Source organism: Anastrepha obliqua, chromosome 4 (assembly GCF_027943255.1).
Source record: "Anastrepha obliqua isolate idAnaObli1 chromosome 4, idAnaObli1_1.0, whole genome shotgun sequence".
In the NCBI taxonomy this organism is placed as follows: domain Eukaryota; kingdom Metazoa; phylum Arthropoda; class Insecta; order Diptera; family Tephritidae; genus Anastrepha; species Anastrepha obliqua.
In genome coordinates this window covers 85428239-85454956 of record NC_072895.1, presented here as the reverse complement: position 1 = coordinate 85454956, position 26718 = coordinate 85428239, and the positions used below count along the sequence as shown (strand labels likewise).

At 35.9% G+C, this 26718-nt stretch overlaps 3 protein-coding genes across 5 annotated transcripts; 2 read left to right on the top strand and 1 right to left on the bottom strand.

Moving 5' to 3' along the window:
• The first annotated feature begins 4939 nt into the window (after positions 1-4939).
• LOC129245456 (high mobility group protein D) lies at positions 4940-8932 on the top strand. Of its 2 annotated transcripts, none has more exons than XM_054883633.1 (3): positions 4940-5094; positions 7673-7886; positions 7950-8932. In XM_054883633.1, the coding sequence occupies exons 2-3, from the start codon at positions 7737-7739 to the stop codon at positions 8133-8135; spliced, it is 336 nt and encodes a 111-aa protein (XP_054739608.1). In that variant the 5' UTR covers positions 4940-5094; positions 7673-7736; the 3' UTR covers positions 8136-8932. The 2 variants fall into 2 exon arrangements, with proteins under 2 accessions (XP_054739608.1, XP_054739609.1); XM_054883634.1 differs by lacking the exon at positions 4940-5094 and adding an exon at positions 7151-7243.
• Positions 8933-14210: 5278 nt separating this feature from the next.
• LOC129245197 (transport and Golgi organization protein 11) lies at positions 14211-19218 on the bottom strand. Of its 2 annotated transcripts, XM_054883227.1 has the most exons (3): positions 19086-19218; positions 18185-18934; positions 14211-15540 (listed from the first exon to the last, which is right to left on the bottom strand). In XM_054883227.1, the coding sequence occupies exons 2-3, from the start codon at positions 18734-18736 to the stop codon at positions 15271-15273; spliced, it is 822 nt and encodes a 273-aa protein (XP_054739202.1). In that variant the 5' UTR covers positions 18737-18934; positions 19086-19218; the 3' UTR covers positions 14211-15270. The 2 variants fall into 2 exon arrangements, with proteins under 2 accessions (XP_054739202.1, XP_054739203.1); XM_054883228.1 differs by lacking the exons at positions 18185-18934; positions 19086-19218 and adding an exon at positions 15612-15719.
• Positions 19219-20548: 1330 nt separating this feature from the next.
• On the top strand, positions 20549-23887 carry LOC129244920 (lamin-B receptor). Its single transcript, XM_054882829.1, has 3 exons — positions 20549-20730; positions 20979-21317; positions 21379-23887. Exons 2-3 carry the CDS (start codon positions 21042-21044, stop codon positions 23230-23232), a joined length of 2130 nt encoding a protein of 709 aa, XP_054738804.1. The 5' UTR covers positions 20549-20730; positions 20979-21041; the 3' UTR covers positions 23233-23887.
• The last annotated feature ends 2831 nt before the right edge of the window (positions 23888-26718 follow it).

Genomic DNA, 26718 nt, shown 5'->3' with positions numbered 1-26718 from the left:
TGATGCACCGCACCCCCTAGAGAACACGAAATTGATCAAAACGTATGCCGTAGAAAATAACTGCGTTCTTTTAGTTACATATTTACACAATACATCGGTTTGTGTGTGCATGTATATGTTTCGAATCAAAAAGTATTAAAAATGATGTACAGGTGTATGAACTGAAATTTTTCGCCACGCTTTGATCAGTATATAAGAGACTCTGTTAATTGGAATGGAGGGATCATTAGTAGTTAAATACATATATCCTGAGAGAGCCCCCAAGACCTTCAGCAGATATAGTGATAATGACATAAGTGTTATGATACCGGCAATATCCAAATGTCACAAATGCTGTCACAAATATAATCGCAAATGTCGTCACAGATAGCACAAATGTCGCAGATAAATTGTCAGCTGGAGAAGCAGGATAAACGTAAATTACAGTTTGAAGCATAGAAGACATACATAACGTCTCAACTGGAAACGATTGAGGCTGAAGTAGATGCTGTAAAAACTCGCCTCTGTGAACTACAAGTGAATCGCCCGCATATTTTAAGAAGTGGTCCCAAAGTACAAGCTCTATCCTTCCATAGCACTGTACCATTCCCATTCTTTAAGCTCCAGTTCGAAAAAATCACAACAAAAAATCACTGAACTAGTGCAGGTAAAGAGAAATACGAGATTCAATATGTAATGCTAAGTATTTATCAATTTTTTTTATATAACTTATATTATAAATGGTTTTCGATCAAGAATGATAGAATACACGATTGCCCTTTCGAATTTGCCGTGTCTCATTAGAGCCCATGAATATACAAGCAAAAGGAAGGAAAATTACTTATTTGTGATGAAGAAGAGTAGGTGGAAGCAATGGAAACAACCAAACACAAGAAATTATACGCACACACACATACTTTCTTGCCACATCGTTTTCCGCATAAAAACGCAAACAAACTAATTTTGGAGGCTTTATATTAATTTGTGCTTTCACAATTTAACACACGGCACTTCGTTTTCATTAGTTTGATTAATTAAAATCTCACAAATCACAATATTACCAAGCTATTCACAAACATGTAATTTCTCCTATTTTTGTTTGTTTTGTATTGCGCAGAGACGTCAGACTTGTCAAAATCGCGAAAAATAAAGTAACTGTTTTTTAATGGCGCCACCTTAGATCCTCAATTCGCCTTGGTTTTTGATACATGTATGCACGGAACGTATCCATTTTTCTACAATGCTGGCAAGTTGCAACAGTACCGTGTAACAATTGGGTCAACCTGAAACGGCCTGTACCAATACAACACTGGCTGAATAACTCGATACAAAAATTCGTTGGTTTTTTAATTGCACCTCTTTTAATGTGCATTTTTTTTGATGAGGTATGCGAGCACGCTTCACCTATAGGTACAGTTGTTCAGAAAATCCATTCCAATTTTTCAATGATAATTTTATATATTTTAATGAAGTTATGTAATTTGTGACTTTAAACAATTAAAAGTGCTTAACATTGTTAGAATTTTAAGGTAAGTTAAAAACTATCAAATGTGGAAGAATGAAATTCAAATATCGTAATGCGTGGTGACAGTATTTTATCTTGCTAATAGGAATTTTGCCGGTTTCGTTTTGTGTTTTTGCGTTGACTTTTAACATTAACATTTTTATCAAGTTTTAATTTTAAAGGGTTTTTCAATTGGCGCGGGTCGATTTTGGCGCCCTATGGCAGCCATTTTGTTTTGGTGACATCTGTCAAATCTTTTGTTTATGCCAAATCATCATGGCAAGTTACACGATTGAACAACACGTTCAAATGATAAAACTTCTTTATTATCAAAATTAGTGTTTATTAACGCAAACGTTGCGCGCATTGCGCCCATTTTTCGATAGGCGTGGTGGCCCCTCAAAGTCGACTCTTCAACGTGTGGTGGCCAAATTTGAGACGACCGGGTCAGTAAAGAATCAGCCAACACCGGTACGTTCAAGGAACGCAAGATCAGCCGAGAGCACAACCGCGGTCCGTGAAAGTGTACAGCAGAAACCGAGGCAGTCTATTCCTCGCCGTACACAAGAACTTGGCCTTTCGCAGACTTCAACTTGGCGAATTTTGCGTCGGGACTTGGGCCTACACCCGTACAAGATCCAACTGACCCAGGAGCTCAAAGTTGATAACCATAGACAACGCCGTTTGTTCGCTGACTGGGCTTCGAATCGCCTGATGTTCCCTATTCAACACCTTCACAATGAGGCACAAACGCTCCCTGTAATGGAGCACAATAAACTGCTCCGCAGGCAAGTTCCTGCCCGGGTGCTACCGTAGGTTTCACCCTTACAGACACCTGCTTGAGCCAGAGCCGCCTCCTAGGCCCGTCAGGAGACACCTTTTAAACTATGCTGACGAGATCCAGGACAAAACTGACAGAAATTACTGGACCAGACAGTCAATAAACGACATTCACCGGGAGACCCTCACCACCTTCTTAAGCTCCCGACCTGTGAGACCAACCACCACCTATTGAAGATGAAGAGCTCCAGCTTCCCCGTGAGACCCGTGTAACGCACAACTACGTTCTGGATACTGTAGCAGGTTAAAATCCTACTTATTCAGAATTGACCTCGACATACCAAACATATGTCCGGCATGTGAAGATACCCCGCACGACACCAACCACCTTTTCACATGCCCCCTAAAACCTACTCATCTAACACCCCCTCTCCCTCTGGACCCAACCCGTTGAAACAGCATGTTCCCTGGGTCTACATTTAGATGTGCCAGACGAGGACGACCGGTGATATACCCTACACTGATGGGGCTTCTATTACTGTTAAAACAACAAAAACAACAGACTGGGTTTAAAAAGCTGCAGCAAAACAGAACTCGCCAGAAGATTCGAGCTGCCAGATCTAGAAATTACGATAGTTATTAAGCACAAGTATATAAGCAGAGGTGCATGCGCATGGGGTATTCAAGTCGTTTCCTTTCCTTTTATTTGTATATGCCCGGAGCGTGACGTTGTAGCGAATTCGGAAGACACAATCCTGTGCTCTATCACTCTTGGAAGGGGTTGCTTGAAAATATGGAAACATGAACCACTGACTTCGTTTCATTTGAACTTACTTTTACGCTAAAACCAGAACATTTTATATAAAAAGTTCATGATTAAATGTGTAAGCCATTATGCAAGAAATAAAATGAAAAAATATACGTAAATTTGAGTAAGAAATAAAAGAAAATAAAAACAAACATTTAAAATATTTTTATTCTCAAATGGTTAAATATATTTTTATTTTATTTCATTAGCACTTAAGAAGATTTTAATAAGCGACTAATATAGCTTTCGGTAAAGGTATCCTTTCTTTAGAGTAAAATAAAATCAACTAAATTCTAATACAGAGTTAATTAGATAGAAAATTGTTTCCCTGACATTAATGATGTCGATAAAAGTATGATACCATATACGAGTAATACAAGGTTGCGCCCGTTCCCACGACAGTCGGTTCTACGTAACCGGACCGACCCGGATCTATATTTGCTCAAGGTCTGTGACTTTAGCAGCATTCCCTATATATATATATATGTATGAAGAATGCTTATGCTGCTACAACAACAACAAGGTTGCTTGTCATCATAGAGTCGTCCTATTTGTGAAGAGGAAAAATAGGCGAAAGCAATAAAAACTACCAAACACACTTTCATGCCACGACGTCATCCGCATAAAAACGCAAAAAAAACTGCTTTTGGAGGCTTTATATTAATTTGTACTTTCAAAATTTAACACACGGCACTTCATTTTAATTACTTTGTTTAGTTTATGTTCATGAAAAATAAAGTAATTGTTTTGTTAAGGGGGGGGTAAGGGATAAAAATCGATTTTTTTTTTTGCATGTTATTGTAGTAAAATATTTCAAAAATACCGTGTTAAAATTTTAAGTCAATCCGAGCAAAACTTTTTAAGTTATAGAGCATAAAGCCGAGCCGCCTCAAACATCTGCCGAGACGCAGCAGTTGCGCGCGTAGTCCGTTACAAACGTATACCTGCGTGCGGACTCAGACTAAGGAGGGCAGGATAGCTCGTAGACTTGCTAAAAAAGATGCTGAAGACAATGACAAAGCTAGTGGAAACATACTCTATGGTGCTGGAATCGACGACTCCGTGTAAGCAGAGAGAAAAAAGTATTTTCTTGACGTTTTCATAACTTAAAACTTTAAACGCGGTTTTCTCGAAGCTTTTTTTTTAAAGTGCGTAGTCATTGGCATTTGAAAACTACTCAACCGATCCTTTTGAAATTTTGCACACATATTTTACATATAAAAAACATATTTTACATATAAAAAAATCGAATAATTTAGTTAAAGTATGAGTTAAACTTCCCCCAACGTTTTTTTTTCGCCATTTTTTTATATTAAGGTGGTTTTACACCTACAAAATGGCGGCATTTTTTTCGTCAAAAATCACTTTTTACTTCAAACGACTACCAAATAGCTGAAAATGAAAATAAATCGTCAAAATAAACGTTGGGGGGAAGTTTAACTCATACTTTAACTAAATTATTCGATTTTTTTGATTTCAGATGATTCTACGCTGAGATATGCTGACTACTGCAAAATGTATTTTTGAAAAGACGTCTACGTAAATGTGCTCTCATTCGCTCATTTTGCAATATTTTTACATGAAAATTGTATCAAATATTCTTGAAATGTTACTTTATAATATGCAACAACTTTTAATAAACTGACTTGAACCGTTTCGCTACAATAAATTCATGAAAAAAGTGTTTTTTTTTAGCGTTTATCCCTTAATATTGGTGCAACCGTACCGTGTAAGCTTCTACCATACCTAAAAAGAATTAGTAGACCTGAAACGGCCTGTACAAAATACAACCCTGGCTAAACTCGCTATGACAATTCGTTGAATTTTTAATCGCTTCTCTCTAAATGTGCATTTTCTTTAATGAGGCACGCTTCGTGTATAGGTACAGTTGTTCAGTACATCCATTCCAATTTTGAAGTGAATCGAAAAGGTGTTTGTTTTGTGGTCGTTTTACAATCTTAACGAAATTAGGTAAATTGTGATTTTAAATAATTAAAAGTGCTTAACATTGTGCAAATTTAAGGTAAGTTGAAAACTATCAAATGTCGAAGATTGAAAATGAAATATCGTAATGCGTGGTGACAGTATTTTATCTTGCCAATTGAAATTTTGCCGGTTTTATTACTTTTTTTTGATTATCGTGGTTTATTGTAATGTAACGTAAATTGTTACACTTTTATCAAGTTTTACTTAATTTTCTAAGTACTTAATGCGTTTATTTGTATAAGTAGCGTGTTTCTAACCTGATTTAAAGTGTAAATGACAAATCGATTAATTGTCTTCGCTCGTAGTTATGGCGGGCATTCCTTACTTTCTGACGCCACCGAAATTTGTTTCATACATAACTTAAATTGAAATGCAAAGAAAATAGTGGAAACATGTTTTTATCAAAGTAGATATGTTTTATACAAATTATTAGCATATATATGGGAGATAAATATTAACTATAGTGTTTAGGTAAAAATACAGTGATTCTATTAGCGGCTAAAAAATTCGCCGCCAATGTCTGCTAATCAAACGCTGTGTGTATATAAGTTTGGCGCCAAATTCATAAATATCGTTCAATTTGAAATTTGCTTCCACATATAATTTCACTCCACTGTGCATATTATTGTAGGGCATGTGCATACATATCTCTCGATTCCCTTATGCTATTATCATTTGTTGGCGATTGCAGTAGCTTATAAAACGCTGGTTATTGCGTTAAAGCCTTAAATAGTAGTTATCTCTAGTCTTAGTCTTAGGAAATAGTGTGGTGTGAGAAAGGAGTGTCGGACAAACTTCAGAGTTCAAACAATTCGTCGCGAAATGATCCAGAAACGAATATTCGACGCCGATTAGCTAATTTTGGAATCGTCAAAAATCAACTTTGGGAGGTCATTCCGGTAATTATCATGGAAATGTTTCGGAGCTATACAACAATGATATGTCCGAGTTGTTTTTCACCAACAAGACCACTCAAAGTTGTGAAGAAAAACTTTCGGGTGGTCGTCATGGCGTGCGTTCATCAATTGATCGTCACAGTCCTGTAACTTCACGCTCATTGATTTATATTCGTGGCACTATTGCCGGTCGGGATAACGTCGCAAGTCATTAAAAATTGTATCGACAGCTTGAATCGCTGACATTAATGCATATACATACCTTTAAACGAAAGGCATAATCAATTTAATATCTCACCGTTTATTTTCTATAGTTCTTATTGGGTCATTTTCATTAGCGGCAGCAAATGTTGCCAACTTACTAATATTCGTATGTAAGTTTTGGCGCCAAATTGCACATCGTTTAATTTGGAATTGGTGTTGAAATTTCATTTACTCAGCTGAATTTCTCTTATTTTATATCTGGAAAGCAAATTTTGATTTCAATTGGATTTGATTTTATTTCCACTCTCTTACTTTCCTACCACCTAATGTAAATTCAATTTTTTGTCTTTGTTTTTATTAATTTTTACTTTTGAAAAATTTTCTATTTTCCCCCACCCTCTTTATTACTTCGCTTTTGCTACGCTGACGCAGCATTGCCGCCATTGCAGCTGGTAGTTTGTCGTTTGTTTTCGTCTTGCTTTTTCATAGTATGCCTCTTTTGACTTTCATTTACTCGTTATATTTTTTTTGTCACCACACATCTGTGTCTTCCATTCTTCTGTGCATACGTTGTTGGTTATTTTGGCCTCTGGTGACGGTCAAGCATTGTTTGACAAGAACTTTATATGTGTGCGCGTCGGGTGCTTGACGCTAATATCTAAAATTTTTGATTTTTACCGACAACAAGTATGTGTGACACGACGCCACCCGACTGCACTAACACATACAAAGCGCAGTCAAGCATGCTGTATCGTCACCAGAGGCCATTTGTTCTGCAAAGCGTTTCCTGTTGTACACGCGAATACACAAATTTCATATACATACTTATATGTGTGTGACCAAATTTTCACCGAGCAAGGGAAGTAACGAGTAAACAGCAGCATAAAAATAACTAGGTAATAAAACAGCTCAACGATGCCGCAGTTAGCAGCGCTGCTGCTAGCTTAACTTTTCACCCAAAGGCAAAATCGAAAGGTCTGCATATGCCATTGTACAGTTGAAATTAAGGATTGTTTGGGAAAGGTTTATCTAAATAACGTCGTTTAATTGGTTCAGTGAGATTAAGATATTTTATTTATTTGTTCTGTATGTAAATCCTAGTGACTTTACAAAAATAATTCATGTACATATATAGGATGGAATTTTTTTTTATTGAAGAATTGTTAATTTTTGGCGGGAGGAATATATGTAACAACAGACTCTGCTGTTACTTGTCATTGTTCACTGGTTAAATTGAATTGTTCATTTCATTTACATTTTTAGAATGTATTTAAATTAGTTACACTGTTTTGTGGTCACAGAATCGTGTTTTAAAAGTTATTTGTTTTAAAATATATATTTCCTAAAATTTCGTTGAATTTTGTTTGTACCAAAATAAAACTCACCTTATATGGATAATGAAGCATTTTTGTTAGAAGCGTTTCAGACATTTTTTATTTTATTAAATAGTCAAACTATCATAAGTAGTTTAGTGTTACAATGATATTTTAATGTTTTAACTTTTTTTTATTACAGACGAAATTTAGCAATTTCACTTATATTTTCCATATAAACTCGTGAACGCAAGAAAAAAATCGAAATGTCTGACAAACCAAAGCGTCCTCTTTCCGCATATATGTTGTGGCTCAACAATGCACGCGAACAGATTAAGCGCGAAAATCCAGGCATTAAAGTTACCGAAGTGGCGAAAAAAGGTGGGGAGTTATGGCGTTCAATGAAGGACAAGTCGGTAAGTTAATGTTTGAAATGTGAATCGAATTTTAGGTTTATTAATGAATTGGACTTTTACCAGGAATGGGAAGCAAAGGCAGCTAAAGCCAAGGAAGATTATGAGGAAGCGGTGAGAGAATTTGAGGCCAATGGAGGCAGCTCGGCAAATGGCAGTACAAAGAAGCGTGGTAAAGCGGCGAAAAAGCCCGCCAAAAAGAGCAAGAAAGCTGAGTCCGAGGACGATGATGAGGATGAAGAAAGCGACTAGATCAAACGAAAAAAACTTCTTAATTATAACAAAACAAAAGAAGACCTGCTTGTCCGTCTGTAATCTCTGCCCATTCTTACATTTATATTCATAAAATCAGCTGGATTGAAAACACGTTTGCACAAAGTTTCAAGTCACTCACATCAAAAGTAAAACAAAAATATGCGTCATTTTCGATCGTTTACACATGCATTTATCGTATGAAAAGTATTTAGTTGTAGTGAAAGTAACAAAATAGAAACTTTGCATTTAATTTAATATAATAAAATTAAATAAATATTGATCAAAATGCATAGTTATAAGTAAATGTTCTGAAAAGTCGTGAAAAGAAAAAATAAAAATTAATATTATATATGTGACTGAATATATACATATAACTATTGCGGTTGTATTAATGCGAATAAGAAAAGGAAAAATGTGTAATTAAAAGTAAATAATGTGCGTCGCCTTTTACAGCCGATGATAAACTGAAAAAACTAGTGGATAGCGGAAAGTTGGTCGTACTAAGGTTTTTCATAGTTTACCTAAATGACTAAGCATTGAATGAAAAAATAAAAGCTGATCCTTTTTAATGAGAGTAGTTGGGGAGAAAGTACAAAATATATACTGATACTTAAGTTGGTATTTGCTATACTATTTTCAAACTGAATTTGTAAATTCATAACTGGAAGGTGTAGTATTCAATACATTTTTCTGTATACACTTTAGTTAACAAAACTAGCTCCGCCTTGAAGAAACAAATTTAATGTACGACTTTTTAGAACGGCATTAAAAATTATAGTTTATTTTAAACAAAACATTGGTTTTATTATAAAACATATGTGTATTAGGGCGGGTAATTTGTTTTCGGCATCGTACTCTATAAAGCGTCGTGCAAAAGTGATGCCTAGATGTTAGCAGTGAATAGTACTTTTTCTTGTGTTTTCTTTGACATGTCAGGCACGTGATGGAACAACACCTTGAAATTACTGAAACTTATGAAAATGGTCAATCTTTAAGAACAACACATCGCAAAATCCGTTATGTTTATGACAAAATCATCCGTATAAGTCGACATCAAATGTTGGTGAAAAAATTTCAAGAAACTGGTTCTATCGAGGATAAACAAAGGCAGGTGGACTGGCAGACTAAAAGAGAGACTGACACGTTCGCCTGACAGTAGTTCTACGTTACGGAAACGACCCGGATTTGCTATATATCTGGCCAGGCACTTCCACTCCAGCAGCACTTCTCGTACGTGTAGGGGAATGTTTTTGCTGCTACAACAACAACAACCAAAAGCTGAACGTTTTGTTGTGCTGCTGTAGCGCAGTGTTGCTGAACAACTTTCAACATCGATATCTCGGGGGTTCTCACCAATTAATTAAGCATTCTTGAAACGACTGTTCGGCGTATTTTACCTGTACATATGGTCTTGGTGGGTCTTTAAATGATTGATTTGAATAAAAACAGCGAAACCTGAATGTTTACATGTTTTATTTTTTTGCATTTTCTTAAAGTGTAATATCTCAAAAATATTGTGTGAATCCGACAAATACTTTTCGAGTTATTCAACAATTAATAAGGGCCGCTCGGACACTCAAAACTTAAAATGCGTTTTTCTCAAAACTATGTTTTTTGAATTAATGATCACTGTAACTTAAAAACCGCTTGGTAGATTTCAATAAAATGTATACTGCATTTGAAAAACATAAAAAACTCATGCCTGATCGAAGGATTTTTTTCGAGTTTCTTTAAACAATTATTGGCGTTTTTTTTCTCGAAAATCTGAAAAATATTTCCTGAGGCCGTCATATTGTTAATTTTGAAAACAAAAAGCTTTGATCAGGCACAAAATTATCTATTAATGTTCTAATTTCTCTTGTCCGATTGATTTTAGATGAATCTCCAAGGACATATGATGATCACCGCAAGGGACTTCTGGAGAAAAGGACTATACACACAAACAGCGATAACTTTTACAATTATTAATTTTATTTTGAAATTTTGGTAAAGTTAAGTCGAAAAATGATGTGTTAACCCTTTCGCTACATCTTTTTATTGCTCCATCCAAAAAATCCAAATTTTTGTCTGAGTATTTATTTTAGGACCAATAACAATACAAATAAATTTTAATTTTATTTTTTTTGTTAAGTGTTTTTTTTTAATGTTGCCATATGGCAACAAATGTTTTGTATTGGTTTCAATCGCAAATAAACTCCTTCTGCAATCTAATGCAAGTTAACACCTTACGAGAAATTTGTTGCCATATGGCAACAAGCTTAGTTTTAAAAATTAGCACAGCTTTTAAAGCTGCGAGCGAAAAAATATTTATATGCCAAATGACAGATTGAACATTTTTCTATATACTTTATTCAAAAATTGTTGAAAACATTTGCCCAAAATGCCTCAAAAATCTAAAAATGCAAAATACAAACTCAGAGTGAAGTGCTATATGCCAGAAGGCTTTCTTTAAAAATTTTGTATTACCGATATATAATGGGCGGTTATTATTTATTTTATTTCTGTTTAACCATTAAACTTCAATTTTTGAAAATATGTAACAAAAAAGTTGATATTTTTTACAAGAGAGTGTTGACGGCCTTTTAAAGTTTACTGTTGCCATATGGCAACAATATCGCGAAAGGGTTAATATTATGTTTTTATTTTTGTAAAATAAAGTAATTGACTAGCAAAAAAAAAAATTATTGGAAATTTAAATTTTTTCGGGCTCTCTGACTACCTTAAAACATACATTTGTTATTCTAAGAAAATAAGTCCATTAGATCATAGCTCTAAAGTCGATTTAAAGCCTTCTAAGCTTTAAAAATTAGTGTATATTTAACACGTTGAGTGCCACCATACAACAAAAAAAATGGGGTTCGTCCGGCCACGATTTTTTTTTACATAATACAATAGAATATTTGAATTTTTGAATAGGCCATATGATGCCACATTGGTTTCATACCCATAGGCCAAGCAGCATAAACAATGCAATGGCTCTAGTATGGCGTGAATACACTACTACTAATAGCCTCTATGAAGCAGCTGCATCAGCACAAACCGAAGTCTCACACATTATACCGCGAGACCAAGTGTCACCACGAGGCCTGAAAGTCTCTTCGCACTGTGAGACCAACCTGGACTCAAATGGCACTCAACGTGTTAATTGATGCCAGATTAATATTTATTTAAGTACTATGAATGTTATTTTTTTCTACGCAAACTTGTATTTAATTTTTTGGTACAAAGCAAGGCGTATTAAACAGGTAGCAGCCGTAGGGTTGCAATTTTGAATTTGTTTTTCTATTTATTTCGTCCCTAATTTGTCAAATTTTGTAAGTTACTCGGAACTGTCACTCTTTGTGTATTGATTTGGACATTTCCTGGACCAAAGGCAAAAACAATATATTTTATTTATTTACCGGTGTATAAGCTTAAATCCGCTGATTGCTCGTAGATGGCGTTAGTGAGCATATCAAGTAACCATAGAAATGCCATATTTTTTTTTGCATGGGTTCGACACCTGTTTACATCAATCACTGCACATCATCAGTGATTTCATACAGCAACACACTTTTTTCCTTGCGTAATCATGTCTAATTTTGTGCCAAAAAAAGAGCATATGCGGGAAGCTCTACTTTTTTGCTTTAATTTGAAGAAATCGGCTGCCGAATCGCATCGAATGCTTGTGGAGGCCTATGGTGACAGTGCATTATCGGAAACAACTTGCAGAGACTGGCTTCGTCGGTTCAAAGACGGCCATTTTGACTTGAGTGACAAGAAGGGTGAAAATCGGCCCAGAAAAGTTGAGGACCATGAATTGCAGGCTCTTTTGGATGAGGACGATACCCAATCGCAAAAAATGCTTGCCGAGCAGTTAGGTGTCACTCAACCAGCCATTTCCATGCGTTTACGTGCCATGGGAAAGGTCCAAAAAGTCGGAAAATGGGTACCCCATGAATTGAACGATAGACAGATGGAGCGACGCCAAAACACATGTGAAATCTTGCTGGCTAGGCATAAAAGAAAGTCGTTCCTGCATCTTGTGGTGACTAGCGATGAAAAGTGGATATACTTTGAGAATCCTAAACGAAAAAAATTATGGGTCGATCCCGGCCAACCATCAACTTCTTCATCAAGACCTAATCGCTTTGGACGCAAGACGATGCTGTGCGTTTGGTGGGATCAACAGGGTGTCGTTTACTATGAGCTGTTGAAACCTGGTGAAACTGTTAATTCTCATCGCTACCACCAACAACTCATCAAATTGCGCCGTGCTTTGCGTGAAAAAAGGCCTCGTTATGAACAAAGACATGAGAAGCTGATTTTCCTCCACGACAATGCCCCATCGCACACGTCAAGAATGGTCCAAAACTACTTGGAGACAATCAATTGGGAGGTGCTACCTCATCCCGCTTATTCACCAGACCTGGCCCCTTCGGACTATCATCTGTTTTCATCGATGGGTCACGCGCTCGCCGAACAGCACTTCGATTCGTACGAAGACGTCCGGAAATGGCTTGACGAGTGGTTCGCCTCGAAAGATGAAGAATTCTTTTGGCGTGGTATACACAAATTGCCCGAGAGATGGGAAAAATGTATAGCTAGCGAGGGCAAATACTTTGAATAAATTATTTTTTTGCTTTCTATAAAAAAAATGGTTTTTTTTTACTAAAAAACAGCAGATTTAAGCTTATACACCTGTATTTATGTGAAATATAATTATAAATAATATGAAATAAAATGAAATATGATTATAAATTATAAATAATTATATTAAACTAGTAAAGCAACTGGCAGTTGGGGCTAGCGGCCTTAAAAACAAAATATGTTTTGCCACAAGGTGAATAGAATGCAGAACTCTGCCATTCTTGATTTTGCCATTGATGCTTTTGCTTTACTGCTGCTACCTATTTAATAGTTTTTTTCTGGAGAATTTTCTAAGCGTTCCCTAACCTTAATGTTTGTTGGGTGGTGGCAGCTGAGTATTCTCCTCTTGAAGAAATTTTATTTAACTCTGATTCTTTGTCTTCAAGTGATTTGAAGAGTAATAAGTGGAGAACGACAAAATTTTGGCTTTGACCATGAAAATTCAGCTTCGGCCAAACTTTTAAAGATTTTTTTTTCATACATTGTATTGTTTTTGTAACATTTTTTGGGCACTGGTATCAAATCCGACATTTCCTGTTGAGAAAAATTACTTTTAAATATCTATCTGCTCCTCCAAAGAGCGTGGATAGAAGGCGAATTTAACATTACAATATAAAATAGTACATATTAAATAATTACTCCCGGTTAACCCAAATGTAAAAATAATTTTTTATTTTTCCAAACATGAGAATATATTATGACTTTTCTTTATTTCTTTGTTGGATCCTTTAAAGTGTGCGGTTCAGTTCCGTAAGACCTTAAAATTGATTTCCTGTTGTTCTTTAGTAATAAGTGTTGGCGCACCCAATCGCCTGTATAAAAAAACTTCTATCATTATTACCGTCGATGTTGAGAATATGGCAGTTATTTACCAACGCCGTGAAACTGGGATAAGCACTGAATGCACCGTTGGCACAGTTACGTTCTGAATACTGTAGCAGGTTAAATTCCTACCTATCCAGAATACTAAATATGTCCGGCATGTGAAGGCACATGCCCCACCAAACCCACTCATCTAAATCTCTCTCCCTTCTGGAACTAACTTGTCGAAACAGCAAGTTTCTTGGGCCTACCGTTAGATGAGCTAGACGAAGACGACCGGTGATTATACTACATTGGCAGGTCAAAGTTACTGCTACAACAATACCAATCCTATGAAATTGTTGATCAAGACAACGATTTTTTTTTTTGCATCCGATTTTTCCTAAAGAGGTTTTCCATGAGTTGTACATGTAGTTGTAACAATCAGACATTGCCTATACCAGAAGAATCGGTCATTGTTGTATAGGCATCTAAATAACATTAATTTTTCGGAAAGTCGAATCCGAATTGAAGGTACAAAAATGTACGATATTTGCCAAATTAACAATTAGTGGGACACAAGTACAATACAAATGATATAAATATTGGCGGTGAAATTTATTAATGAAATAAAACGGTGAATTACACTTTAACACTAAGCTTCCATTTTATTTTCAATCTTTGTTATACAAATTTTACTTGGCTGTAAGAGATGATCTTTTGTGTTAATATTCGTATTTCTTTATTTCTCATCATGAATTTCAACCATTGAAAAACCTTGCTTTCTTCCTCAATGTAATGTAAAGCCATCGTGACTAAAAAGTATCATACTTTGCATGGTAGATAGAACTTTCAAAGTGGCAAACTTGTTTTGTTCCTCAAAGTAATCTTAATAAATCTTAGAACTAGACGAATAACGTTGACAGTTTTTATAGCGCTTAGCAACAGCTGTTTCAAAACCATCCGAATTTTTATTAAGTAAATCATTTAATTTACACGTTCTGCGTATTATTTTAACTGGTTTCTTTTTTCTTTCATTTTTTATATATTTAACAATAATATGGCATTAAAGTAGAAATCATTGTAATTAAAAGTGTAAAAAATAAAAATAGGCTTGTATGAATACTAATAAAGTTAAAAGTTTGCAATATACTGCAAAACCAAGGAAGTCAGAAATAAATCACGTTAAATATTTTTTAGGTTCTGCTATTCTTATTGGAGTTTAAAAATCTTCAAAATGTATTACAATAAAGACATACATCGAAATAAATACAAGCAGTCAAATAAGCAAGTCTTTTTCTCCAAATTGTATTTCTTATAAAACACCCAAGTACTCGCCGCATTTACCACTTGCTTTTTAATCCGATATATGCTTAATATGTATATGCTAAACAACAATATCGGAATAATTTAGTCTAATAAAAATGAAAGCGCTCGAAGGCAATCAGATTAAATTCAAAAATACACTTTCATCATTGTTACGATTACAAAGAACAAATTAATGGATAATATGATACTCATGTATGTATGTATTAATGTTGGCGGTCCTTTCCACTAGCATCCCTTCACAACAACATTTTCCGTAGCCATGTTCTCCCTCGATTCTCAATAAATTTAGACGATTTGTAAAATACCACGAAAATGTATGGCGACCAACTGCATTAATATTGCCTTCGGATTTAAGTTCATCCGCAAGCAATCTTCAATTACGATTCAGCCAAAAAACAGCCTTCAATACGAAATACGCCAAGCCCAAGCAATATACGATTTTCTCACGTTGCAAACGTTGCTCATTGTTGATTTCGATATTCAATACTCGACGATTTAATTTGGCCAATTGTCGACGCAAGTATAGAATCTCTTCGTGTGGCGTAAGTTCTCCAATTGGTGTACCTTCCCGATGACTGACAAGAGATGTCTCATTATTATACGCCAGCTGTTGCGAACGTTTGCTTCCTCCACCAGTAGTCAACTGCAACAAACACAAAAATTCATTCCAATTATTTTCTTCAAATATGTAATTCAATTTGTTTTTTTATGCACCAGCAAGTCCTTTAAAGCGATAATTTTCAAATTTTTCATTATCTTATATAAGCTTGTTGTTAGCAAAATATATTGACAATTATTTGAGCGGAATTTGTCGAAGTTTCAAAATTTATGATGAAAATGACTTAAAAAAGTTTTTATTCTAGATAAAGAGTGAAAAACTTATCGAAACTGATGTGGCAATTGATACGATTAACGATTAAAAAAAAAAAAATAAATAATTGGCACGCGTACTTCTGCTAGATGTTTGGCCGAGGTCCTCCTCCTATTTGAGGTTTGCGTCTTGATGTTGTGTCACAAATGGAGGGACCTACAGTTTTAAGCCGACTCCGAACGGCAAATTGTTTTTTTGTAAGGAGCTTTTTCTTAGAAGAATACACTCGGAGGTTTGCCATTGCCCGCCGAGGTCCGACCGCTGTTAGTAAAAATGTTTTCTATCATTTTGCTGTTTCATGCACGGATATTCGAACCTATGCACTACCGAATGATAGTCGCGCACCAAACCATTCGGCTACGGCGGCCGCCGATATACGAATAATGACATAAATCACGCGAAACCATCATCTTCCGTAACAACTTTTCAACCTGTCCCCTACCACAAAAAAAAAACATTTATGAGACGTTTGTACGGTTATCTCAGATCAGTTCTATTAATCTTTGTTCCTTTTTATTTTTAGCGCGGCCTCTGCGACCAGTCTACTCGTTTCTTCATTTCCTTTTAAATTCTGTGGCTTGAGACTTTGAGGAACTGAATAAAATTATGCTCAGCTAGGGCGTGGAACCTTTTCAGGAGCTATTGGGTTAATACAATTGTGCCAAGCAAAGTCCTTTCTGAGGAGGTATAATCAAAAAAAGTTCAGGTAACTCATAAACATCCCTCACGTGCATTCTTACAGGTCACTGCAGATTGCGCAGCCATCTGCACAGCCTTGGAATAAGGTCCACCGACTCCTCTTGTTACTGCGACCGATCCGCGGAAACTCCAACCGAACAGCCAAACCACACTCCATGATAGCTTTATTACGGTACACTAGACAGGGCTAGTTTATTGGGGCGGCAGTCCTTGGTCGGGAAAAACCCCGAGTCATTCCGCTAACGTAGAATCGACTGCTATGGGAATGACAGTGTACAGACAGGCCATAAACGACATTCCTCGGGAGACTCTCACCACCTTCTTAAGCTCCCGACCCCCGAATGCCGTTATCGGAGTCCAACCACCACCAATCACAGACGAAGAGCTCCAACTTCCCCGAGAGTCCCGCGTAACCTTGGTACAATTACGATCTGGATATTGTAGCAGGTTAAACTCCTACTTATCCTGAATCGACCCCGACATACCAAACATTGCCCCATTAAACCTACTCGACTAACACCCCTCTCCCTCTGGATCCAACCCGCCGAAACAGCTAGTTTCTGGGCCTACCGTTAGATGAGCTAGACGAAGACGACCGCTTCACTGACAGGGCAAAGGTACAGCTACAACAACATCAACAATAGCTTTATTACGAGAGATGGATGTGAATGAAATACTGGCTGCACAAAAGACCGTGGAATCAAAGTGCAAACCTCATTGTAATTCATTCATTCTATACAATTTATTTTACATGTGGATAGTGTTTCCAAAATATTTACGTTTCAGGTCAATCACAGCACACACACTAATGGCGTAAACTACCACCTGAAATGTATATGTAAGTCAAATAACCAGTCGCATTATAGTCATATATCTACACCATTTCCACTTGAATTTTAGGATGTTCTGTTGGATTTTATGAATAGTCAATTGGATTTTGGAAAGCGTTTTTAATGATTAATGCACCATACATACTAGACTTTATTCTGATTAATTTTAAATACTGCTGAAGGATTACATCATAAATATTTTTTATTAGATTTTATCAATGTATGCGAGGTTACATATGGGAATACACGATCTGTATGAGTGTAATATAAAATAATGTGGATTATTCAAAAACCGAATTGCCGTTTTCTAAAATGTAATTCAGGCTTTCCAAAATCCATAGACCCTTTATAAAATCTAGCTGGATGTTGTATAGATTTAATGTCGTGAAAATGTCTCATCCCTAACAATTAAGCACGTTTCAATCCGCCTACTTAACTGCTTGCTACTTTTGCATTTTATACTACTCTTTATAATTGAGCATTTAAAATTTCGAGAAAACGTAATGTTGTTTTGGTTTATATATATGTACATACATATCGCACCCTAAATACAAAAGGGTCACAACTCAAAATTTTCCAAACTCGAGCTTGACTTGTTTACAGTAGCACAGAAAACAAACTATGTGACATATCACGCTGAAATTTGCCATGTAAGCTTATAACAGTCCTATCAAAAAACAAAAAATTTATTTTTGCCATATGTCATTCGCGGACCGTTTTATTGATAACGTTTCGTTCGTATTTGAGCAGAAGGAACATTTTGAGTTGTGACCCTTTTGTATTTAGGGTGCGATATGTATATGATACATGCATATGCTACTTGTTGTAAAAGTTTATATTTATTTTGAAGTTTTCAATGTATCGATAATATTTGTTATAAAGCATACCTGTGAATCCGATTCCACCGAATTCGAGTCGACTGGGTGGAATCCTACTTGTGCATGTGCTACACCGTTAGCACGCACATAAGGTGGTGGACGTGTATCGTCGTCATCATAATCACCATCTTCCAAGTCAGCACCATCGCCGTACCGATGTGGTGAGCTTTCTTCAGAAGCAGAAGGGAAGTGGTGATCATTAAGTGTTATAACGCGCGGTGGTGTTTGCACACGCACCATGCTCATCGCCGGATTCTTTGGTAAAATTGAGTTTTCCAGTTGTATTTCAAGTGGTGCTGAACGTGTCTCTAGATGTTGATTATGACCCAATACCACTATACGATCTGGTACGTTCATGTCAATCTTATCATGGTAATTCCACGAATTCATTAAGCCATTCTGATTGGATAACAATAAATCTTCGTCGGAGAATTCTCCTGTAGCTTTAATGCGCTTAGGAACACGCATTTTGTCATTTATTTCATGTGCGAATTTTGCTTCATTGTATATATCTTCATCCAGGCCATTGAACATACGGGTGGGAGATTGTGGTGTACCCATTGTAGTTAGTCACTGAGTCTTTTTGTTTGATTTTTTGTCTTGTCAGATTTGCTATGGCTCAATTTCCTGTCTGTCGCCCGGTGATGCGATAATAACTTTGTACAAATTTATCAAATATTATATCACAATTATGGATCGCCCCTCAACTCTACACAATTCCCAACTTATGTTCCGTTCGAATTTCTCGCTGCGATATTACTGAATTTTATAAAGGAACGTAGACGACAGACAGGAAGTAAAACCAATAGGTAAGTTTGGAAAAACAAATAAATTTTTAGTTTGACGAGCAAATGAAAATTTCATGTAAACTACTGAAATAAATAATATTCAATTGTGCACTCCTGCTTACTTTTTAACTCCTCCAAAAGAAAAAGACCCGAGGAAAACAATTCGGCAACTTTGCTCCAATTCTATTTTTTTTATTCTGTACTGCAACACAGAGTGTGCAGAGTGTATTTATCCGATTACGAAATGCAGTTGATCTGACAGCGATAATGAAGTTGCCAGTAGAAGAAAAAATAAACGTGTAATAGTTCATGACCCAATTATGGTGCTCATGCTCGCCAACGTAGACGTAAACGTACCTTCGTGTTAACTGACACGAATAAACTAATGAGAGCCCAATGTAAATAAAAACTCACCATCGTTCCGTTACGTAGTAACGTAGATCGTGTACGTGGGTAAATGAAAAATTTTGGATTGTTCCTTAAAAACGGGAAGCTGATTGCTCTCTCCCCATACAGTGTTGCCAAACAGTACAATGCGAAATCATTTATAAAATAAACTTAGAAAAATTATAATTTTTATTAAAATAACTTAAAAACAATGTTGAATAATGTTAATTATATATAAATGAACTAGTTGTATTTGTTGGTTTTTCGCTTTATTATACAATGAAAAATTGTAACTGATAACGCGGATGTGTGTAAAAGTGTTTATGCAGAAACGTCAATGGCAACATTTGGCACAAGTTTTGTTAAAATTTATGTATCTTTCGCACTACGGTGACGTGGGTGACCATTACACCAACCATCACATGAAAGACCGTGTATTTCTAATTTATTTTGAGAAAAATATGGATGTCGGCGTGTTTTTAAAGTTTGCTATTTCAATTACATTCAATTGTTTTTGTTCGAATTCAGTACACAATGAGCAGTTAGTCTATCCCATATCTGATACGGCGTACAAACCCCGTTTTGGAAAATCGACCATTGGCTTCAATCCACCGGACTCAGATCCAGGGAATATGGTCATAAGTAATGTTCAGATGGCAACAACGTAACATGAGCATTGGCATATATTTATTTGATGATGATTTTCCCATATATTTATCTCAGTTTTGTCGTAAAGAAACCGCTGCAATATCCCCTGCTACATCAGAAAATCAGCTGATCCCTTCAAAACCGCTGATAATCAATTAAAGATCTGATTAGAATTCTATCTACCTGCGTCTGAGCAAGGCCTAAGTTGAATAGCGTACGAAATGACCGGGGATAATTGGCAACCAAGTGCGCTATGACCTTGTAGCCAAAGTTGCTCTTGAAATTTTGCTTCGAATTGCCAATTCCGGTAATCTATCATTCTTGTTCATTAGTGATTGATAGATTTCTTATTAAAAATTCCCAATTTCTCATAAACTGGTTGGGCGAATTCATTTCCAAAGCGAATATCAACAGCAATGGCATGATATTTTCTGTGTGTTCAACACTGAAATTCCCAGAACTTTGCAGCTGCCTTTTTTACTTGTTTCACTCACACCACCGTTATTGCTAGATCCCTTCGCTTATCTTTTGCCCTTTTCTTTTCACATACTTTCCCTTTCGGCATCCTGGCATCTATTCATGTTCAATTATCGTAAAAGTCAAAGCGGCATTACTTGTATTCAAAAATTCCTTAATAAAAGTTTAGCTAAATAAATCAAAATCATATTCAGTGAAAATTTTTTGATGCATACATAATAAATTATATATCGTGAAGCAGAATACATTAATTAGGTGGGTAAAATTTGAGTGTGTGAGCAAAGTTGTTGGAATGAAAAATTTGTCTGCAATGCTTATGGTTGCAACCAAAAACAAAATGTACAGTAACGTCGACGTCGACCTCAAGTTGCGCGCGAAAAATCATTGCGAGGGTAAAAGAGTTTTGTCGTGAAAACGAAGAGAAATTCTATTTCAGATAGAATTACATATATTTATTTTATGTTTATGTATGGCTTTTGTTTTTGCTTTTGTTATTGTTATAGAGCTAACGGGGAGATTAAAAATATAATATTAAAGACAAAAATAAAAGCGAGAAAACAAGTTAGATGGAGGGTCGTCGTACGAGCGGGCGTCGGAAACGGAATGAAGAATCGGTCTTAGCGCCAACAGAAAAAGTTAGTACAGCAAGTACGCATATCAATGTACCCGTGAAAAGAAGTTCTTCTAAGACAAATGTTTCTCCACCGAGACGCACTTCGCCTGGACGCACACGACGCTCATCGCGACCGCGATCTTCAGCCGCAGCATCAGCGCCATCCGCAATAACTATTGAACGGTCATCTCCGGTTTCCAATCCTTCTCCTATAAAAGAATTAAAGAAGGTGAGTTCTAATAATTGGTTTAAATTTAATAAAAAAAAAACTAATTTAAGCTCACAATTAGACCCCTTCACCTAAAACCGCCTCGAAAACACGGATACCGACTGCGGTTGGTTCGAATGTTAACGTCGGTGAAAGAAGTTCACCGCCTTTTACAACAAAGTCTACTTCTTCCTTGCTTAGCACATTTAGCTCCAGCAGCACCCAAAAGACTATTGAGATACGTTCGACTGCCTCAGCATTGGACACCGAGTTTCAAAAGTTGTCGGATTACATACGACGCTCCGTTTCAAAAACTATTGCCGGTGGCAGACGTGAGGGTACGCACACACCCACCACAAATACTGAAGTAGAAAGTCGGTATAGTCGTTCGGTGTCACGTTCTATCTTTGATGATGGTGCTTCTTCGAAGGCGGAATTTTCCGATAACGAAACAAATGGTCGCACAATGGAAGATTACGAAGAAGATGATGGAGACAACTTTAAAAGCTTCAAAGCAAGTTCCCAGCACTCGTATTCGACCACTGCGCTGGGACCAAATTGTCGGCAGCTGGAGACACCAAAGGAATTTGGAGGCTGGGCAGGAACTACGCTACTAATGCTACTCGTACCTTGCATCGTGTACTATTTGCAATGGAGTTGTCAGAAGAACGTGTGTGAGTTGGTCATACCCCATATGGATATTAATTCATTTAAAACTAGCGCTGCATGGAAATCTATTTTCAACAATGAAGCCGTTTCTGGGTATATTGCATTTCAATTAGGAGTTTTTGTGCTTTCCGCAACGATATTTGGTAGATATGTGCGCCTACCCACAGAACGCATAGGTGGTATTGGTGGTGTCACTCACTATAGCGCTGAATATAAATTCAATGCATTACCTATTGCGATACTGATGACTTTGGGAGCTGGTTGGGCCGAGTATCTAAACTATCCGTTAGCTGATTTCGTACTAAAACATCAAATGCGTTTTTGCTTATATGGATTTTTAAATGCATTTATTTTAGCATTGTGGGCTTACATACGCTCTAATACGTTGAATGCCAAATCGAGCCAAGCGCAGCCAAACATTTATGGTAAAACAGGTAACTTTCTGGTGGACTATGCACAAGGCCGGCAGGTGAACCCCAGATGGATAGATTTGGTTGATTTCAAGTTGGTGTTTTATCGTGTGGCTTTGCTGTTGACTCTGTTGTATGTTGAATGTTATTTGTATAAACAGCTGTCTCTACCTTGGCTGCCGGCAAATGAACGTGGCGTTTGGAACACGATGACATATTATTATTATAATGGGCGATATGATAGCGCAGCTTTGCTTACTTCGGGTATGTTGCTGGCCTATATGTTGGATGCTATAATTTTCGAGCACCATTTGGCATCTTCGTTTGAAATGCAGGGTGAAGGTTTTGGTGCTTTGCTGCTCTTGCGTTATGCAGCCACTCCATATTTATTGACAGCGGTAGCACGATACTTCTACGAACAGCAACTTGGCAAGCAAGTGCAATCTTTGAATTGCTGCTATGCAGCATATTTACCCGTGGTACTCCTGATTGCAGGCTTGCTACTTAAACGTATAAGTAGCGCTATCAAATACAAATACCGCGTAAATCCTACAAATGCATATTTTGTCGGTGTTGAAACCATACACACGTTCCAGGGACGTCGCCTTTTGCTTGGCTCGTTTTGGGGTCGTGTACGTCAACCCAATTATGCTGGCGATTTACTCGCACTCTGCGCTCTAACATTACCGCTATTTTTGCGTTTTGCCTGGCCACCATTAATTTGTGTACTGATTTTGTGTACAATATTGTTACATCGCACTAAACGCGTGCAAGTGCGTAACATGTCGCGCTATCATTCGTCTTGGGTTCGCTATTGTAATAAAGTGCGATACTATATATTACCGAAAGTCTATTGAGCTGAAAAAATATAAAGCGGTGCAATGAGATTGCAACGAGGACAAATGATTTATTTTTTAAATTTTTAGTACATAGAAATTATTATTAGTACAAAATCACGAACCCATATAATTTTGAATATGTTCATTGGCATCGGCCTCACATGTAGAAGCAATTATATTTTAGTAGGCAAAACGGTTATTATAAATGTGAAATGATACCGCAATGTTTATCTAGGATAATGTATTTAGTTTTTACATTGATTATAATACAATTTTTTATTTCATTAAATTTATATGTATATAAAACAAAAAAGGGCATTATAATCGTAACAAGAAATTTTATATGAAAAAATTCATATTTTTGTATTACCAACGAAAACAGTAAAAACTTTACGCATAATTATACAATACATTGTAATAAATTTATTGTAATAATTATATATACATACGTGTATACATATAAGTATTAATATATAGCGTCATTTGCGTCACCTTGGCCGATAAGATGACAAATTAAATTTTTACTTTGTGGTTATGTGAACAAATGATTTACATTTTAATGACTCCTTGTTCAAATTTTTTGTTTAGTGTTAGTATCTTTTAATCTTACCATAAATCGTACAAACCTGAAAAATTTTAATATAGAATATCAACCAAGACTTTAAATTGCAAATATTTTATTGTTGTTTATATTAAAATTACGATGGGTGCTCTTTTTATACTCATACCTACTTATGTAATGGGCAAACTGCGGAACTAATACTAATGCACATGCAACACAGTGCGCATGGAAATTTTTTAATTCAGAATCATAAAGGTTTTATTTACATATGCAGTAGGATTGTGAATAGAAATTTTTCCGAAACGTTCCTAATTTTCTCAGATCTCTATTTGAACGTGTTTTAATAATAAATTGAAACCTGAGCTGATTACAATCGTGGGCTCAAAAAAAATATATCTGCTTAAGGGGTTAGGGGTAGTCAGAATTTTCAAAAAAAAAATTTTTTTTTTTTTTGCATTTTCTTAAAGCATAATGTTTTAAAAATATTGTGTAAAAATTTGAAGTGAATCCGACAAATACTTTTCAAGTTATTCAACAATTAACAAAGGGCGCTCGGCCGCTCCGGAGTTTTTCTCAAAACTATGTTTTTCAAACTGGTGAACACTGTAACTTAAAAACCGCTACGTAGATTTCAATAAAATTTATACAGCTTTTGAAAAACATAAAAAACTTGTGCCTGATCGAAGGATTTTTTTTTTGTCAAAAATTTCGATTTTTTTTAACAATTAACTGTTGGTTTTTTGCTCTAAAATCTGGAAAAAATTTTCTGAGGCCGCCATTTTGTTCATTTTGAAAAAAAAAAAAGCTTCGATCAGGCACAAGATTATCTATTAATAAAACTAATTTTTCTTGTCCGATTGGTTTTAGATGAATCTGCAAGGACTTGTGATGTTCACCGCAAGGGACTTCTGGAGAAACGGGCTTCACACAAACAGCGATAACTTTTGCAATTATTAATTTTTTTTTTTTAAATTTTGGTGAAGTCAAGTTAAAACATGATGTTTTTATTCTATGTTTTTATTTTTGTTAAATAAATTAATTAAGTAGCAAAAAAAAATTCGTGAAAATCATCATTTTTTCGGGCCTCTGACTACCCCTAACCCCTTAAATAAATCTAATTGGTCCCAATTGGAGATAAACGATGCATGAAATGCTAATGTATGAGTCCAGCAAGCTAAAACTTAAGCTTTGCAGTAAACCTACCGAGGTTATGGTCGGTCTTCGATAAGCATAATTTAGTTCATTTTTGTCACTTATAGGCCTGTCACAATTTGTGTTGAGTAATTTTTTAAATGTCTTTGATTAAACGGAATGTAATTTAATCTTTTGGTTATCATCTTTGCCATCATGTCAAACAGCAGATTTTCAATAAAGTGCAGACGATTCACACAATTCGCGCTAACCATAAAACGGTAGGGAAAGTATTGCATACAGGACCCATTTTTTGGTTGATTGCGATTAGAAATATTTTGTTGTGCAATATAGAGGTGATATCCGTTATCTACTGATGAAAACATCAAGGGGTGTTGAAGAGTATGTATGTATGCGTGATGTAATACAGAAATTCGTTTCAATTCACCAATGCGGCAATGCAAGGCAATATCTCTTGCTCCGCTTGTAAAAATTTGGGGCAATTACCGTGGCGGGGAAGTAATAATCCGATGCGGTGGAAGACTTGTACTTGAATTTTGAATGTGGGTATGAATTTCCTTCAACTATTTCATTTGCGCCAAAGGAAGCCATTTGAAATAAGATGTTGTATTTTCGAATATTGCCTAAGAAATGTTTCCGATCCAATAATTAAACATTTTAAGAAATTTGTTGGTTTTTGTAATCTTGATAAAATAACTTTTCCGCCTTTCCATTTTTTTGCATTCCACTGTAAAAAAATTTTGTCTATACTACCAATTTGGACATTAGCAAAGCTTAAAAAGTTAATATCACTTTGGTAAAAGAAACGCATATCTCGATGGAAAATTACATGATAATCGCACTCGAATGAAAATGATTCAGTCTATTTTGGGTTCAATATAAGATATTTTATTTTAAGCTTTTTTTCAAATGGACTCCAACCATTCTAAACAAATGTTTAAGTAACAAAATAAATTAGTAAATGGTTTAACAGAGTAAGTATACCCACAGCGGTACAAATTTATAAATTAACAAAAGTTTTTTTTTTTTAATTGTAAAAAAAAAACATAGTGCAACTACGTCTTGGAATAACTTAATTAATTTAGGTGTTTAGCAGTTGTATAAGTAGTACATAATTTTAAAACTAATCTCCCGGAGCGATTGCATTCTCCAAGAGAATACCTATTAAGATTATAATTATAGCTCAAATAAATCACAAAATTTTATATAGTTTTCTTGCATAAATTACAGTTAACGCTTAGCACTATACCTAAAACTATTGCATATAGCAGCATCTATGTGACTTACCAAATAATTTACTGACTTAAAGCCTACTATTACTGTGTTTCTGACCGAGTGTTATTAAATCAAACTGGGAAATAAATCGTTAAAATTACCCTGCCAGTCAAAGTCTTCGGCACTTGTATCGAAATGCTCTGTCGCTGTAGATGTGGGTGAACCAATAATTGATTCATAGCCATGATCTGAAACGGCAGAATGTAATGACGGTGCAGGAGATTTCGCTAGCGGACGATTAGGTCGCAGAAAGGGCTCATCATCAGAGTCATCGACAACGTTTAGGAAAACATGTGATGGTGAAGCCATAGGTGTGGGGTATTTAATTTCATCACTATTTGACGGCGCTACACCATCACAGTAGATCTCCTCAACCGCTTCATTTACGGGTACCGCATCATCATCCATTACAATTGTTATAGAATTGGTTTTTGCGTCATATGTGCCATACACAGTATCTAGCGGGGATGTCGGGCCGTCACTAAATTTGCCTTGTTGTATTGTACACGGTGCTG